This window comes from Pseudopipra pipra, chromosome 2, assembly GCF_036250125.1.
Source record: "Pseudopipra pipra isolate bDixPip1 chromosome 2, bDixPip1.hap1, whole genome shotgun sequence".
NCBI classification, from domain to species: Eukaryota; Metazoa; Chordata; class Aves; order Passeriformes; family Pipridae; genus Pseudopipra; species Pseudopipra pipra.
The window spans coordinates 40,620,408-40,639,167 of NC_087550.1; the positions used below are offsets into that span (position 1 = coordinate 40,620,408).

General features: G+C 36.4%; 1 protein-coding gene across 7 annotated transcripts in view; it reads left to right on the forward strand.

Moving 5' to 3' along the window:
* Positions 1–16,782, forward strand: part of CNTN5 (contactin 5) — a 605,150-nt gene extending 588,368 nt beyond the window's left edge. For all 7 annotated transcript variants that reach the window (XM_064645131.1, XM_064645132.1, XM_064645133.1 and 4 more), the window contains 5 exons: positions 1,198–1,307; positions 9,476–9,662; positions 10,184–10,296; positions 11,672–11,840; positions 13,839–16,782. In XM_064645131.1, coding sequence (XP_064501201.1) covers positions 1,198–1,307; positions 9,476–9,662; positions 10,184–10,296; positions 11,672–11,840; positions 13,839–13,942 — 683 coding nt within the window. In that variant the 3' untranslated portion in view covers positions 13,943–16,782. The remainder of the gene's footprint in view (positions 1–1,197; positions 1,308–9,475; positions 9,663–10,183; positions 10,297–11,671; positions 11,841–13,838) is intronic.
* The last annotated feature ends 1,978 nt before the right edge of the window (positions 16,783–18,760 follow it).

Genomic DNA, 18,760 nt, shown 5'->3' on the forward strand with positions numbered 1-18,760 from the left:
CAATATGAATTCACATTTTTGCTGAGCAAGTGAACTACACCAGAAAGGTGAAGAAATGCTGCTACTGTGTGCTTCACAGTCTGTGTTCAAGCCTTGTCTCCACAGCTTCCAGTAAGCAAATTTGCAGTAATATTTAGGTAATAAAGCGAAAGATTCAAAAGACTTCCTTAAGGAAGTCTCAGCTTCATATGTGAAAATTTTTGGACACTCATCACTCCCAGTACACTAATGGGTAGTACGCTAAATAGCCTGTTGTGGCAAATCTCTAGGTGCATTTACTCAACTTCCCAATCACTGAAAGAAGTTAGACCTCTATAAAGTGTTCAATAATGTGAAACACTGTTGAGCAGATACAGTATATAAAGCATCCTACAGAACTACACCTCCAGTGACCACCCTGGCCATGTCCCAGCAGCACCAAAGGACACCCACCCTGTCTGGAGGGCAGGAAGGGTCCTCTGCTCCAGATACTCAGGAGGTCAGGACCACAGAGTGTCCTATGGATACCATGGAGATAGAAACATGAACAGAGGGCCAATGGTAACAGCGCAGGTAATCAGGGGGAGAAATCCTAGGTCTTGGTGCCTTTATAAAAATGTGCATCCCAGGCCTAAATCAGTAAACGCCTCACAGCAGAGAGAAGGTAGCACATCCCAAACACTGGTGCCTGTGACTTCAAGGACATAATAACATAGTTCTAAAAAAATTTCTTTTATATAGCATTTCACTACAGCCTTGGGTATCACTTCTTACTCAGTATCACCCCAAGGCAGGACTGACTGAGCACCCCAGCAAGGTATTGTTCATCCTGAACTGATGGAATGGCACCAAAAAGCCACAAATAGAATGAATGCTCCATTTACTGCTGAAGTTAGGGCTATGAAAGTGGTGTGTGGAGGTGGGGGACTCATAGACAAATATTAAAGTTTTTTTAAAAAATCACAGACAAGATTCTTTCACAGTTTGCTGCACCTATCATCACTGATGAGATATTGATGTAGCATGACACAAATAAAGAAATACAACAATAATAATCCCTTCATCTTGTTCAGTTTTTCATGTTCCCCTTAAGTGTCATACCTTCTTGTGAGTATTAAGGTAGAATAAAGGAAGTAAATGACAGTTTCAGATGGAGTGTTTTTGATAAATACAAGCTGTTATAGTGGAGGTTTATTGTTTCGATTTTTCTTAATACAGAACCCACTGCTGCTCCCATCGATGTCAAAGCTACGAGTTTGTCTGTATCAGAGATTCTTGTTGCGTGGAAACATATTAAAGAAAGTCTAGGAAGACCACAGGGATTTGAGGTATGAACACAGAATATCATAATGAGAAGTCTTGTTGCTTTTGCTAGCATTGCATTCTGTTAACATGTGCAGCAGTGAAACTTCAATAGAAATTATGCTCATTTTAGCATACATATGACTAGCTGTAGAACAACGGTCACAGTTGTAGCACCGGAACATCTTTTATTTATTTGTGCTTGGAAACTATTCAACACCAGTTCTTATAACATCTCTTTGTCACGTCAAAAAGAGCTGAAAGAACTGCAAGTGACCCAGCATATGTTGTTCACAGACTGGGAAAAATTAGGTATTGACTGTTTCCAGTTCTAAGCGACCAGTTCAAACTTGTTATTTACTGACAGCAATCAACACAGGGAAAGGAGAGAGAGCCTCTGTGTCCATGTGCTCTCATCCCACAGTGGCCGAGGGACATCTGCTGGGCAGACTATAGCAATGGAATGTCAGGGGGGGAAGCAGAGGTTTCACCTTCCATAAATAAAAGTTCTGCTGAGAGACAGCCCTTCGTGACTTGGGAAAGTGAACAAGCCCTAGCAATGGACCCACTTTTAGACAGTATTTACAGTCCAAACCTCCAGGAACAGATCGGATCTAGTAGTAAACTTATCTGTCCTTTGGGGCCACCATGACCCATCTTGGCTTTGTGGATCAGTCTATGCTGATCCTCATGAAATAGTCCAGCTAAATCTCATGTACTTATTTTGGGATGCAGGTTATTTGACCTTCTTTAGACCTTCAGAGAGCATTGACTCAGTCCTGATTCTCTACAGTAACACTGAAAAGGGTGTAAATATGTAAGTCTGAGGCAGACACCAATCATATGTGTGTCTTAAAACATCTTGTGACCTACTAGCACAGAGCATATACCTGGCAGCATGGCTGGACAAACCCAGGGACTGTTGACTGTCACTGATGGCCTTAGGAATGAAATGTAGCTGTCCAGGCAGCACCAGAGCCAACACATTATCCAGCTCAGCCTCAGGCTGGGCACCAGGACAGCACATTTACCCCATAGCTTAGACACAACCATTTAACATTGTTTATCTTTTGGTGTGGCCTTTTGATATACTGGATAGCAATACCCATATTACTATCCAGTGCAGTCTGAACAGGCTGTTACTTTGCCATATCACCTCAGGTCTTTTCCATCTACATCTCCAAGCTGAACTCTGCTGACCCTCTCTCAGTTCTCGTTCATTGTTCTTTATTCCCACTCCTTCATTACGTTAAACATATTTTTACGCCTTTGCACATGGCTTGCTTCATGCAGCAGAATTTGACCATTTTATCTTTAGACCTGCTATCTATAAGAAGAACAAGACTGTATCTGATAGAGATTATATTCAGCTTGCAAGTGCTATCCCTCTCCATGTAGAAAGTGTTCCACCTGTTACTAACCCAACTTAAATCTCAAGGACAGTCTGAAATAATCCTGTCTTTTTTTCTCTTCAGAAAGGGTTTTTTCTGCTACCCTTTCTCAGCTATCTTAACATTTTTTAAATTATACATACTGTCTTCACTCTTATTCTATCGACCACTGATTCTCAAAATGTTCTATATCTTTGTTTTACATATTTTAAAATAAAAAAACTAAACCAGATTTTCTTTCTAAAATTGAAAATTATTTCCCTAGAAGCTTATTCTTTCATAACTTGAATGTATTTTGCATTTACCTGCTTGTCACATAACACTTCCTTTAGCTCTCCAGATGTGTCCTAGCAATAGATGGCTATTACATGTGGGCTCTCTATGTATCAGAGGTGGTCTTCCTCACTTGGAAAATGTTCAGACTTTTGTAATTTAGCATACTCTGACCCAAAAAGTAACACTTGGCTGCTCTGAGTCTCTCATGGATATCTCATGTATGAATTTAAAAATCGTTATTGATACAGCAGAAGTTAACAGTGAACCTTATTAATACTTTGGCTCCTCACTGTGCTGTACACCAGTTTTAGGATTCTAGCATGAAGATTACAAGTAAATACTTTAAGCCAGGGATCTACAGTTGACATAACAAAAAAAAAAAAAAAAATATTTCAGTGCTCTCTTCCTCCCTCCATTAAGGAATTAAAGGAGCCTTCTAAGTAATAGTGTCTTTTAAGGTACTACATTTATCTGGGGAGAGGAGGGTGTTTTTTTCTTTCCATCTCACCTGTCCCCTACCTTGCCTTTTCCCTTTTTGTTCATTTAGTCAGAATTTCTCTGCTCACTTTCTGACAGACAAATCTTTCAGAGAGTAGTTTTCTCTTTTTTGTCTTCTTTCCCAGGAATAATTATAATCAGCAGCACTTTCTTAATAAACAGAAAAGTAAATGTTGCTCTCCTGCATAATTCAACAGGACAGAATACAATCTGCGGATGGCATTGCTTAATCTTTTCAGCTCCATTTTTGGGAAGAATTTCATCAAAAAGACAAAATGACTTATAGGATCAATGCAGTGAGTCAGTGCATTACAGTATTCACTTCAGAACACTAAGTCCACACTATCAGCCCAATTTTGCTAACTAACCAAGAATTTCTCTTTCAAGCATCCTCCTAGTGTAAAAAGGAAAGGAGTCTGTATAGCAAGATATTCCACTCCCAAGAAAACCCAAAAGTATGGAACAGTTTCATGCTTTCCATATGATTTGCTTTCTTAGGCTTCTGTGAAAACTTTTTTAATTTCAGAACTGATTCTGAAAGTTCATCATATGTACAATGAACTGCAAAACAAAGCCTGTAGTACTCCCTCAATCCACAAACAACAAATAGACAAAGCACAGAACTCCAGTAATGTTAATAAAAGGATGAATGAGTTATCCTTTTTTTAAAAAACTATTATTTCCTAATGTAAAATGATTGTGGACTGCTAGTAAAATGCTGCCTTCAATTCAAATTAAATGCAAAACAATCTGACTAACCCCTCTATTTTCATGTCACAATTCGTATTCTGCCTGTGGTCACAACAGCAGTGACAATATTTCTTCACATTTCTGGCCTTTTAACAACAGCATTATAAAAGGGGCAGCTATTTTCTTAACAGTTGAATGTTTGGGCTTTAATCGACAAAAGTGACAGAATATTTACTACATACAGACAAGTTTTCGGTGACCCACTTTCACTCTGCCCTGTTTACACTTCCTAAGTGCACTAAGGAGTAATGAAAGGCAAAGTAACTTGTCCAATATCACATTGTCATCCTTGAAAGGCAGTGTTAACTGTTATGTCACATGAGTTTTATGCAAGGTTTGCTGTACTCATTTGCATCTTCCAAAGCACATATTATTCCTGACTTCAGTACAGGTTTGTCAGCTCTCCACCCGACCTTACTAAATATATGCCAGCTACAGCCTGATAAAGTAGAAGTAGCTTGAAAACTTCGTCAGAATTGTAGAAAAATATAGTGTGTTCCATATTTATTGTTTGAAATCCTTAACTTGAAGGTTATAAAATCTATTTGAGCCCTAGGCAATGTTTTCTTTGTCACACACTACTGGTAAGGAAGGAAAACAGAAAGAATTACTGGCTGGAAGAAGAGATATTTTTGTTTTATTTTTCCTTTTCCAGAAAGACAAGGCTAATATTTAAGTACAGATCACAAAGCTTGTGTTTTTTTCATTGGGATTCCCCAAAGGGGTAAGAGTTTGACTAATGCACTCCAAAGATCAACTTGGAAAAAAACCCAAAAAGGATAAAAAATAAAAAATTCTCAATTATCATTTTCAGAGAGGATTACTCGACATAATAACTTGATTTTACCCTATTATGTCCTTTGAAAGAGAAATACTTGATATTTTGCTGTTTCTTATGTGTATTTTCTCTATTTTTACAATGGAACAGAAAATTATGTGTGCATGGTACTGGAATTTTATTTTTTTTTTATTTAGTGAAGTAATTTCGAAAGAGCATATGAATGTTTTAACCACAGCCTGGTAAAGCAAGACAGAAAAAAAAAAAGAGTAATTCGTGGTTCACTAGCCTGAATACCAATTTACCAGACTTCATGTTTGAAATTAATTAATTTTTCCACACACAAAATTAGTGATTCAATGGTTTTATATATGAGTTAATTTTGCCTACAAAGTCACTCCTATTCTGATTCAAACACCTCCAAAGACCTTAAGACTAGAACCAGGAGTTTATAGCAGAACATACTACTGCTTCTCATGCCCTTGAAGTATGGATCACACCCTAGATGCCTCATGAGGGCCCCAAGAGAGCAATACCTTTTCCAATGTCCGTGTCTTGAATTTTTTGTTATGATTATCAATGACTCATGAACTGTTTGGGGGTTCTAATATCTAAAATCAGAAACACAGATAATTATTCATTTTTCATTAGAAAATATAACTAGATATTTGATGATAGTACTCAAAGTTGAGGTACAATATCAGTTTTCATCCAATGGTCTGCAGGACCATGTGGAAGAAGAGAGTACCTGAGGAAAGAGGTGGAAGATGTAATCTGCTCCAGAAAGTACTGTACTGAACAGTGTTTTGTTTCTTCTTTTCAGTCAGCAGTTGTTCTGGTGAGAATGAAGGAACTGAGGCTGACTGACCTTTTTGCAGGAACCTCTCATCCAATTCTGAAGCACAGTCACACCAATGCCTTGAAATGATACAAAAAGCACCTCTTCTCCTGTCCTAAGTGCTCACTTATACCATTACATCAACATTTACATGGCTTCCATCTGCCAGTTCAAGTAACATACAGGTTTTCTGATAATGCTAATTAAAATACTTTTTATGAAATCTGAATCACTGTATGAACCTTTTTTTCAGGGCTAGCAGCAGTTCTTTCAGTTCACGCCTCTTTCTCCCCTAGCACTTTCTGTACTCTAAGATCTCTTCAAGTCCATTTTCAATTACATCAGTGCTGTTGATGTTGACAAATGCTCAGAGAGTCCAGGAAAGTTTGGCATTTTGTCCACTTTGATTCATTCTACCTAATTTAGGCTCTTGATATGCCTAATTTGTAGCTTAGATTTTCTGTGGTCAACAGAAAGAATATCCAGACAATAAATTTAGCAAAAAGGACAAGCAATTAGATCAGATTAATTTATAGCAAAGAATGCACACCCTAAAAACCAACTTGGAAAAAACAGTGATATTATTTAAGATACCTTTTAACCTAAAACTTCAAGGAAGTGGTCTGTAACTATCAGAGGTAGAAATATTTTAGACAGAAATAAACTTTAACATGAAGATTTTCTTTCAACCGTCACTTAACTCACAATCAGGGCAAAAGAGTTTGCATGTTCTTGTACCTCCTCTATTCAGTTATTTGCTTTCTCCTTAGCTCAAAAAGATGGATTCCTGAGAAACAGATATCAAAGCTCGTTATTATTTGGCTAAACAACAGACAATAGAAAGTCCAGCAATAATGTAAAACCTTACAAACAAGAACATATTAATCAGACCAAAAGCTTTCTTTCCCCATTTTTTCTTTCATTTTTCAAATATGGGCTACTCTTTGGTGATTTATGCTTCACACTACTATCAATATTCAAAATTATCATTAAGGAAAGTCTGCCCTGTTTTATAAATCCCTTCTGAGAAGTATAAATTAAGGTTACAAAAAATAACAAGACTTAAAAAATAACAAACACATGGACGTGTAAATAAGCAAACAAACCTTCTGTTCTAAGATAAATGTCCAGCACTTTTAAACGTCAGCAGTACCTTCATTTTAGTTCAAATCAGTGTAAATTCCTACACCATCTACCCTAGTCAACGATCATTGAAATTCTCTTTTTTTTTATAACAGGTTTTTCTTTCAGTTCTTTTGGTCATCAACAAATGAATGTATATGTTATCAAAAAAGAAAAAAGAAAATGAAATTTTGATATCAAAGTCCATAGTCACCTGGCAAAACTTTAAGGGAAATTATAAAATCAGAGAACAAACACTTTAAGGGCTTTGAAGTACAGAGGAAACTGACACAGAAGCATTGCCTAATTGCATTTCATGTTTTTGGTTCTTAATTTGATATATTCATTCCCTCAAGAATACCCCTTTGCCAAGGGAGAACACCTTTGCTATGTGGTGCTGCAGAACTGATAGGGAACATCATGATTATTTCTGCAGACTTAACAGGTACAAAATACAATTAGTATCCAAACTGATAATGCCACATAAGCAGTGATGCAGAGCAATTCCAAACCCATGGAAAATATCAAATGGGACAAGCTGTGCTCCTGTCTTTCTTGCACCAGATTACTATATCTATGTACTCCTCACACCAGTGTTTTGAAAATCAGATTTTCACAACTTCTTTATGCTAAAAAAACAATTTTCAGTGCAAAAGCTGGGGGCTATTTACTGTCTTGAACATTGCATTAACATGAGACATAGTGTGTCCTGTGAATAAACACTGAGACCTCTTCAGCTATTCATAATTTTGCTCCCATCTGTCTAGAACAAGGATTTCACTACTTCAGTTGCATTTCCACACCTGCTACTGTCCACCTATGCAAGCTTGATCAAGTCACTTTTCCTTTCTGATGATTTTCATGTTGGATCCTCAGCAGACTACACTATCTGGTTAATAGCCTCTTCCAGGACATGTGGTCTCTCTCACTATCTGTTCATACAGTCCTTAATACTGTGCAGTTCTCATCACTGTAGTGTCAAGTTTGGAAAGATGCATCACAAAGGAAATTAAAGGAATCTGATTGCCCAAGAGATAATAAGCATTGGAGGTTCAATACTAGTGTATGAATAAATGGTTGTTGATTCTTTTCTTCTTTTCACAAAAGATGTGACAAGGTGTTATTTCAGGTATCAATAGGTTTGGTCAAGCATTCAGATAGCAGAATACCTAAGTGAATCACACTTATTTCAACAAGTGGTGACTGCAACTAGTATTGAAGACTAAGATGTAATTAATCTAAGAATTGAAGTAAGTGTTTTAATATGAGATAATGCAGGTGCACACACACATACGCACACATAAAAAGACATTTACTTCAAGTTTTACAATCAAAAGAATGGACTTTTAGTTGGTACTCAATCAGAGTTAACAGAGCCACTTTACTCAAGTGAAGATAGGACCTCAAAAGTACATCTTTTGAATGAGATATTTTTAGATTTTTTTTTTGGCACTCCTAGTGCAATTATAAAAGGTCAGCACTGTACTCATTGACCTTATTTTCTTGTGAGCCCCTTGTTTTCTTCGGTTCGCCATTTTCTGGGATACATTCACAAAAGTGCTGTATTGTCTGCGACCTTTTTCTCAGAGGAAAAATTAGGGCAATAAGTGTAAGTAGGTCTCAGTATAAATAACAGTAAGCTGAATATAGATCTTTGAATGGCACATTAGTAACATCTCCTGTTAGGGAAAGCAGGGCCCCATGAGAATTACCGTACTTGTGTAGGTCACCTAGATACATTAAAAAGAAACAGTATTGCTTTTCTCGTTATTCCCTGCAAATACTTGGTCCCCGAGGAAAGAGACTATTAAAATTCCCAGCTCTGCATTATAACCTCTTTGAGATTATGATAAACTTAGTGTAGATACCAGATACAAGAATTAAGAATCACCACAGATCATTTAGGGAATTTATATCTGAAAAGGAAGGGCATAAACATAATATCGGAATTTCATTTACCAGGAATCTGTTTATAACCAAGAACAAAAACTGAATCCATTTCCTTCTTTTTCTTCAGATAAGACTTTTCTGATGATGGAAAGAGTTCCTTTGTTGTTTTGTCACTGCCTATTCATTGCACTGATAAGAAATCTTGTGGCTGAGCTGCACTGGGCCAGGAAGGGCATGTTGCTCACAATACTTCTTAACTGATGTGGCCAGAGTTTTCCAGAGTAAAAGTAGGTATTCTGGTGACCTACCAGAGGATGAGCTTTCCTTGAATGTTCTCCTTCAGTGATGAGCTCTCCCTGCCAAAGTAATCCTCTGCTCTTCTGTCTTGTAGTAACATTTTCTCATGCCAGTACACAGCAATTCAATGTGCTTCAGATCATAACATGATATTCCAAGTCTTGCCATTTTGGAGAAGTGAGCACTGCATGGCTTGAGGTTAAGCAGCATACCCCATATGCTTTAAAGGGCCTGATGATCAGAAAAAGGTATAAATGGCTAAAAGACCCACCACAGGATAACAAGTACAAACACCTGGAAGCATGAGCTTGCTAGGTTCCTATATTAAACTTTCATTTGGTCGCTTGTTGGCAGGTTGGATACTGGAAGGACATGGAGAAGGAAGAAGCAGCAGAAAAGGTCAAAACAGAGGGAAATGAGTCATCCATCCTCCTGACAGGATTAGAAGGAAACACATTATATCACCTAACAGTGAGGGCGTACAACGCTGCAGGGTATGGACCACCTAGCACTGCTGTGCATGCAGCAACCAAGAAGTCCCGTAAGTAATCTCAGTATCTTTGCTACAAGGGAGAAGTCAGAGACCAACCTCTGCCCTCTTGTGTTTTCATTTAATATGAGTGTATAATAATCAGGAATCATGTATAGCTTTGATTCATGGCCTTGCTTTGATATTTAGACATGAATTTATATGACTTTACATTCATAACAAGGATTATTTTCCTAGGGAAAAAGGGGGATTTTTTACAAAGAAGGGAGAGAAAAGAGTTCAGGTTCATAGGCTTTGTGAAATTTATGGGATGGGATGGGATGGGATGGGATGGGATGGGATGGGATGGGATGGGATGGGATGGGATGGGATGGGATGAATAAATACATAATAATCTACTAAACTACAATACTGGTGAAAAAAAAGCTTAGAATTTGATCCAGAGTTGTGGGAGCCTGTTAACATGACTGATTTTAAATGTAATGAAAGATTGAAATATTTTTCTTTTGATTTTAAAGAAATTACCTATATATAAAAATATATTTATCTATATGTTATTTTTTTCTTCTCAGCTCCCAGCCAAGCACCAGGCAATATTATGTGGATACAGGATGGTTCACATGTGTCTCTTGGGTGGGAGCCAGTCAGACCTCTAGCTAATGAATCTGATGTAATGGGATACAAGGTCAGTGCTTCCCTGTCCTTACTCACCTTTCTCTCTTCCAAACAGCTACTTCTCTTCTTTACTGGCTTTTTTCCCTTTCTTGTTTCTCTGTGTAAGTAAAGCATTCTGCACAGACTGTCTCCAATCAGTTTTCACCATGAAAAGCAATAAATAAAATTAAAATGAGAGAAATGCCCCAACATATTTTTGTGTTGTGATTTTTAAATACTGCTTATAAACCGAGTAAGCTCTATCTGAGGGTATCAGCTCATTATCTCTGAATCAGAAGTGGTTATTAATAGGACAAGCCTGTGATGAAATTCCTAATAACTCCTCAATTCAATTGTGTTTGCAGTAGGATTTAGAGAAATGTAGAATAATGAGGCATTATAAATTGACATTAAAATTAATATTTTTATGGAGCAGAAACAAAAATACTTCAGTTTGTTTTATAATCATGTTGGTAATGTTCAACAATCAGTGACAGTAACAGCTGGCATCTAAAGTTTTGAAGTTTTAAAGAGTAAAATACAGATTAACACTTAAATAACAAGTCATAGAACCACATAGAATTCACTGTAATATTTTAAATCAAAGCAGAATGTTTCTAATGTTTTTACAGAGGTGTGGAGGTTTGGTTTCTTTGAAGTCTGTATACAATCATTTCTAGACTAAAGTCTGATATCCCCTCTGATACACCAGGAAATATCACCAAGAAAGTGTAAAATGGTTCTAATAAGCCAGAAACTGTTCTAACTTTTATCAGAATTGTTAATATTCTGAAATAGTTGAGTTGACTACTCTAGTTTTTCACACCTCTCTAACCCTCTCAATTTTGTCTGGGATCAGAAACTCTTATGCAGAAATACCAAAAAGACAGCTAGGTACTCACTTTTCCTTCCATAAATTTTTCCTGAATGTCACAGGAGGTTCAGGGACAGATCTAAGCTCTTTGTTATCCAGCTAAGGTAAACACAGTAAGGACATTATTTGGAACATTTTCTTTACATTTGAAGTTAGGTTCTTGAGCCAAAAATGTGAATATCAACATCAATTTGGGGATAAGAATTTGAATCAAATGGAACCCAAAATACATTCCGAAATTTTGGAGGTAAAACTGTGCAACACCTAATGCTGGAGAGGGCAAATGTACTATCTTTGCTCTGGATCATAATCAATGTTCTTTCATTACTTACTAGTATACTTTGCTATTACTGTTTTGAAGCCACTGCAGGGAGGGAAGAGTAAAAGCAGATGACTGTTCAAATGCAATGTCACGAAACCCTCAGTGAAAGCATGAAACAGTTAACATTGCAGTGACTGTGTTATCTGCACAAAATGTTTGGTATATAACTTGAATGACCACTACGACCATTATCTATTTTATTGACCATAGGTATTATTTCGGCAAGAAGGCCAGAGCAACAGTCAAGTTATAGAAACACAGAAAACCTCCGCGGTGGTACTTCTTCCTGATGTTGGTGTCTACATCATTGAGGTCTGTGCAGTTAGTGAAGGAGGGGATGGGACTGCAAGTCCCCAGATCAGAGTTCCATCTTTTTCAGGTAAAGTTACACTATATTTGAAAGAGTAGTGATTATAGCAATGTTCATTAACCTATTATTCTCTACCTGAAAAACAATGTTGTCACAATTATTTAGCTATTAGATAAGATTATTAATCTGAGTCCTCAGTTCCATGCTGAAACAGACATCTACTGCCATTTGAGATTCTCAAGAGCATCTGAGGCAACCATGTGAGGCCGACGAACAAAGCAGAAGATTTATGGGAAACCTCTCCCTTTCTAGGATAACATGTAAAAACCTGACTGAGCTATAGATGTTTATATGTGCACTAGGTGTCTTAAATAGCAATATAGTCAGCTGAGATGTAATCCATAGAGACCAACAGTGGAGCCTTGACAGCAATTCAGCTAATCTTCTGAATTTGCATACTCAGACATAAGCCCATAAGGACACCTGATATGTTTTAAGGTATCCCAAACATTTGCACATGGCAGATATAATATGGGACTTAGAGGGTACACACATCATTCTGGACCACCAGCTGTGGGTGTACTGTCTAACATAGATAAAATTCTATCTATTTAGGTAAGTCTACAACTTCTCATAAGGGGAAGAGGAGGGACAGCCACTGATATCTTCTCTATGGTGCCCACTGACAGGACCCAAGGGAATGACATGAAGTTGTGTCAGGGGAGATTTAGGTTGGATGTTAAAAAATGTTCACCCAGAGGATGGTTGGGCACTGGAACAGGCTCCCTAAGGAAGTGGTCACAGCACTAAGCCTGACAGAGTTCAAGAAGCATTTGGATGATGCTCTCGGGCACATGGTGTGCCTCTTGGAGATAGTTCTGTGCAGGGCCAGGAGTTGGACTTGATGATCCTTATGGGTCCCTTCCAATTCAGCATAATCTGTGATTCTGTGAACACTCTGTATCTGCCTGCCTTAGAATAAGCTGAATTTCTCTGTAGATTCCAATGACTCCCTTGAATAATTATTACTTTAATAAACTATTAATTTATTACAGTATTAAAGTATTATCATAAAGTAACTTAGGATGTCTATATTCTATCTCCTCAGTTACTGTGATAAGTTGAAAAAATTTACAGTATCAATATTACATAGGTAAGAAAGGAATGGAAGGATTAGTGGCAAGAACAACCAAAAAATAACATCGACTTTTGCCTAAACACAACAAGGCATCCTAATTCTAACTTTCTGCTAAAACTTAAAAGTTCTACTAAACATTGCTTTACACTCTTTAAGGAGTACTAACTAAAAGATGTGAGCCTGAAACTTCAATGTAGGACTAAAATTTCAGCCCTAATCTAGTCACAAACCTCAATGCTATTATCAGAATGCAGAAGACACCAATCCCTACTCCATGGAATATTTGTTTCATGCATCCTTTGAGCCATAACTGTAGGCAATCAAGTCTTTCATTCCCTGTCTCCTGATATTTGTAATTAGACTATGCATATCACATTAGTTCCATTTAGGTCAACGGTTGTCCAAAGGAACCCAGACTGGTTCCCTTCCCATTCTGTTACCACTACTAGCCCAGAGAACAGTTCCCCTTAACATGGCCTTTAAAGGGACTGCTGTAATCTAAAATCATCACTGGACTACTGAGCAAAATACCACTTTTTCCTCTGGGCAAACATAGAGATCAAGGGCCAGCTTTAATCCTTTTTTTCTGGGAAGAAGATTTGTGACCATGGCTGGAACTCAGAGCAGCTTCTGCAGGCTAATTCTTTTTTGAGGTTTATGGCACAAAACCACATACCCCTTTGGAATTTGCTATTCATTTGCAGACTGAATATGAGGCTCCAGCATGTGAGTTGCTGTAGGTATCCTCATAAAATCCCATCTGTGTAGGGAGCCTATTTTGTGACTGCGGTTGTCAGAAGCTAATCCATTGCCTAAAGGTTAGGCTTCTGCTGAGGGTAATAGAATACAAGTTTTGGGCAAAATATAGTATCTAAATGTACTGACTATTTGCATCATTTGTTCCTTAATTACTTTGCTTTTCGTTTCAGGAGGGAAAGTAACAAGCGCTCAATCCACCTTACATGTGTTGTCTACTTCCTCGTCCTCTGTAACATTGCTTTTGGCACTGATGGTACCTTCAACATCATGGTGAAGGTTTCAGACTTTGTTGTTATTTCTTTGCTTTAATTTAATGACACCATAGGGTGGAGTTTTATGTCTGTGGAGAAACTGGAAACATGAGCTAATGCTTAAAGAACCATAGAAATGCCTGTGGTGCACTTAGAGGAGTGTTGGAGACACGGTCAATAATTCATCAGGTTTTTATCTCTTCTTTATTTGTAAAAGTCCTCTGGGGAGGAGACACTTCTTGGCCCAAAAATATGCAGATTGTATGTAATAAACTTTTGTAAGCAAAGATAATTTCTGTCAAATGTATTTTCCTTTTTTAATATGTTCGATTTTGGTGAGCCCAGTCATGTGTCATCAGGTATTTAAAAAGTGGTGTCTAGTACAGTACATCTGTTTGGTTTGGAAAAAAAAATCCTTTTTTAACATATAGAACAAAGTTTGATGCAGCTTTGTCGAATACTTTGCTCACATCCCCAATAACTGTTTGTTTCTACCAACAACTGAGAAAAAAATATAATTTATCTACACAGCCCACTACAAAAGTAAAGAGAATTTGTTCTGAAAATGTATAATATGTATTTAATTAGCAAAAAGAACTGCCAATAAAGTATTGGACAGCATACTCAGAACATGGCAAAATGGAGCAGAAAATCCATTTATTTTATTGCAAGGTAAATGAAAAATTGTTAAATACAAACTTAGGAGGAAAAAGTTTTTATTCATCAAATACTGCAAGATATTACATCCAATGATCAGATATAGATTTTCAAAAGTAAATAAGAAATCGATTCCTACTGCATATCACAAGGAAAACTGCACTGGGCATTTAAATATGATATACATTAAGATCCTAGGTGGACAAATAAAGCAATGCAAGGAGAGAAACCTACTTTTTTCCAACCACTTCTCAGCTTTTTTTTTCTCAACTTTCTTTTTCCTCTGAGTCCATTTTTTAGTAACACTCTGTGCTCTATATAGATAGTAATCAAGTTGAAGTATATATGAAAGCATATTATGGAGAGAATATTAACATTTTTCAGAATTTAATCATTCACATATATTCAAACTGCAGTACGATATATTTTGGAGGATTTAGTGTCTGAGAAAAAATACTTGGAGAAGTGCTACAGAGCATCATTCCAGTTATTTAACTAATTGGCTCTATTTCTATATTTTACTGGAGATTATTCTTGTAGGGACTGTGTGCTATCAGTTTTAATCCCCAATTTTTGCTATACCAAACAATTTTTCGTTCAATAGACAATATGGACAATTTTTCTGCATTGGAAGGCCTTTCCATGTATTGGCACCTGAAGCAAAATAATTCCCAGAGTAGATGGTGTGCAATCACTGTGTACACAATTCCTGTGTGCACAGTGCTGTGACAAAGGGTGTTATACTAACACATCTAGGGATCAAGCCTAGGATAAACATTCCCTCATCTGGGAAAAATCAGGTTAAAAATCTTTAACATGAAAGTCCTAATGGCACAGTTCTTCTAGCTGTCCATCCCTCTAAAAGGTTTTGATGAAAATCTATTTTAATTGATGAGTTCTGCAATCAAAATGCTATTATTTTGCCTGTTCACTAGCAAAATAACTTTTGGCATTTAGCTAAATCTGCTCTTTCTCAGCAGCTTTAAAATAGTAGACAAGAAAGCACAACACAGATCAAGTGCTTAGCAGGTAAAAAGCTGACTGGTGACTAAATATTTTTTTCTTTTTAATATTTTATCAGTAAAATTTTTCAGAGAAAGTTCAACTCAAATCTTTCTTACCCACTAGTATTTTAAACAATTTTTTAAGAAATAGCATTTAAATTTACTTAGTCACCATGTTGCTAGGAAAACAAAGGCAGGATAGCTAGCTAAGCACAGGCTGTAGGTAAACAGAAAGAGACCTATATCTCGGCGTTCTGGAAAATCCTTTGAGATCAAAGAAAGGAAGATGCAATGTACCTTGCTGATAGAGCAAACTCACAGAAAATAACTACCTGCTGTCATTTGTAAAACAGCAGCATTGTTACTATGCAGAGAACCTGCATTAGAAATCTACCATCTTTCGAAAGGTTAAAATAAACAAGAATAAAGTGACGAACCAAAAAGCAAAATGGCTATTTTATAAATTAAGCATAATTTCCTCTATTTTTTATACAGTTGCTTGCCAATGCAGTTTATTTCAGAGTATTCAAAAAGGCTACATTCACTGCGGTGGCATTTTCTGAATGGTAGTTAAAATTTCTGAATACGATAAATGGATATGCTTTATAAGAAGAATAAAAGTCTGATAAGGAGATAGAACTCCATCTAGATACATCTCGATCTCTAGTATGAAGATAAAGATAGAAATACTGAACATACCATCAGGTAATGTAGTTGTATTGCAGGGACAAAAAGGGGTATGTTTTATATTCAACATGAACAAAATATGTATTTTGCATCTTAAATATATTAATAAACATGTTTTAAATGTTTAAGTATCTATGTATTACCTATTTGTTATTTTGTAGAAGATGTTTCCTTATCATGAAATTTTTTCGTTGCAAGGGAAAGATTTTTCTTTTTTCATGTAGAAGATTGTAATAGTGCAGTCTGGCATCACTGAGGAGACTGTATTTTTGTATACGGCCACAAGATCTGTTCAGAAAAAAAAATAATTAGAAAGAAACTTTGTTTCACAGACCAAAAGAAAGATACTGTCATGGCCCATATCAAAATGTTAGGTATATTGTACAATCTGTATATATGCTATATATAATGGTATATACAATGTGGAAGACACAGTAATATAATAGTTTCTGTGTACTGTTCTTGTAACATTAGATCTTTTTAATAAATTATTCTCTTTTTATTGGCTTTTATCTCCTGTCAGGTCCTCAGTTATGTTCATAGGGTACAGGGTGACACAAATATTTTGGTTTTCAGCAGCAAGAAGCCTTTAATTACATGACTTTCAAGAAGAAAATGATGAATCTGCAACAGTGAAAGTGGAAAATGTAACTCTTAAAATCAAGTCATTTTTGTCATCACTCCAATTTCACCTAAGTGTTGGTCTCCCTGGGTAGGTATCTCTTTCATAACTAAATAACTGAAAGGTTCAAGAATTCTCAACATGAAATTATACTTAACAAAAACTGCAATGTAATCTGCAATTTAACATCAGAGATAAAATAAAAATAATCATGAACAGAAGAGAGATCTAGGGTGGCGAGGCACTGCCCGAAGAAGCTGTGGATGCCCCATCCCTGGAAGTGTTCAAGGCCAGGTTGGATGGGTCTTTGAGGAATCTGGTCTTGTGGAGGGTGTCCCTGCACGTGGACAGGGGTTTGGAACTAGGTGATCTCTATGGTCCCTTCCAACCCAAACCATTCTATAATTTCTATGAAAAGTGCTTTTTAAGGAAGTCACCAAGGTCAATCCTCTGTATACTGAAGTATTACATAGCTTCTGGTACCTCTGTGTCTTATATTTGAAATACTTTGTGTGAAAAACCACAAAAGAATAGTTTTCAAAAACACACATAGCCTTTTGAGGAAAAAATGTAATAATGAATGACCCAATTGTAGCAAATACTTTTATTTTTTATAGTTTTATTTGAGCTTTTAATAACCCCCAATCAATTCTTTATGAAATGCATATTTTCAGTGGTAGATGACTTTGGAACACAGTATGAAGTCAAAAAGCCCATACTGGAAATAAAAATACATTGCCACAGTCATTTGAACCGAGACTTCAATTACAAAATGGGTACTGCTTAAATAGTATATTATATCAGGACTTCCGTTAAATTAGTTATGAATGTCACAGAAAACTGTAATGGCCTGCTTTTGCTGACATGGAGAACTGTACGTATTGAAAATCCATATCCTATCAGAACTTCAACAACACTGCAACCCATTCTTGCCCTTTTATGGACATCATCCCAGTTCCTCTGAAAATGAAAGACAATTTCCTTCTTAATTACTTCCTATGCTTTTGAGCAAAACAATGTCAAGGATAAGAGAAAATTAAACTGCATTTTATTACAATAGATTTGTTGCCTTTAGGCTATTACAAACAGCCTCCCTAAGCATGCTGACACATAGGTTGCTTCCAAAAATACAGATTCTGAGTTTGTTCTAAGACTTTTCTCTCAATTCCAGTAAAGACAGACCTGACTTTACCTTTATTGGAGTTCATATTTTTAATACTTTAAACAAGGTAATGATAGTGTATGTGAATAAAAGCCTGACAAGCCTAAAAGAAAAATCTATGGATAATTGTACAGTTTCAATATTTGCATTACTTATTACAGGGGTCAGCTCTTTAAGCAAACTGGCACAAATATTTAGATGCACAGCTATTCCTGCTCCCTGTGCTCCTTTTTATGCTATCATATTAACTAAATACCCCAGCTTGTACAAGAAATCTACCCATTCATCAGAAGAAACTGATAAAGAAATCTGAAATGCTTCTTGATTCATCTTTTACTGTGATGAAATAGATGTGCCAAGCTAAAGAAAAATACACTCCCTTTGGATATGGTTTGGTGGTGGGGTTTTTCACTTTTATGCTCAAAATCATCAACTTAAAAAAAACTATAGAATAAAAACATGAGAGTCTTCCTGAAAAATACAGTTATCAAGACGAATACCAAAGGCAGGCACTATATGTGTTAATCATAAAATAAGTTATTCAGCATATTTCACTTTTCGTACAGAAAATAAGATCAGAAAATGCATAAATTTGCTTTTCATAACAGAAAATGTAAATAAAAAGATACTGAAAGTAATTGAGGCATATCTGGATCAAAGCTTTAGTAAGTACAATTTTACTTTAAGCTGCATTGCTCTGTTCTCTGGC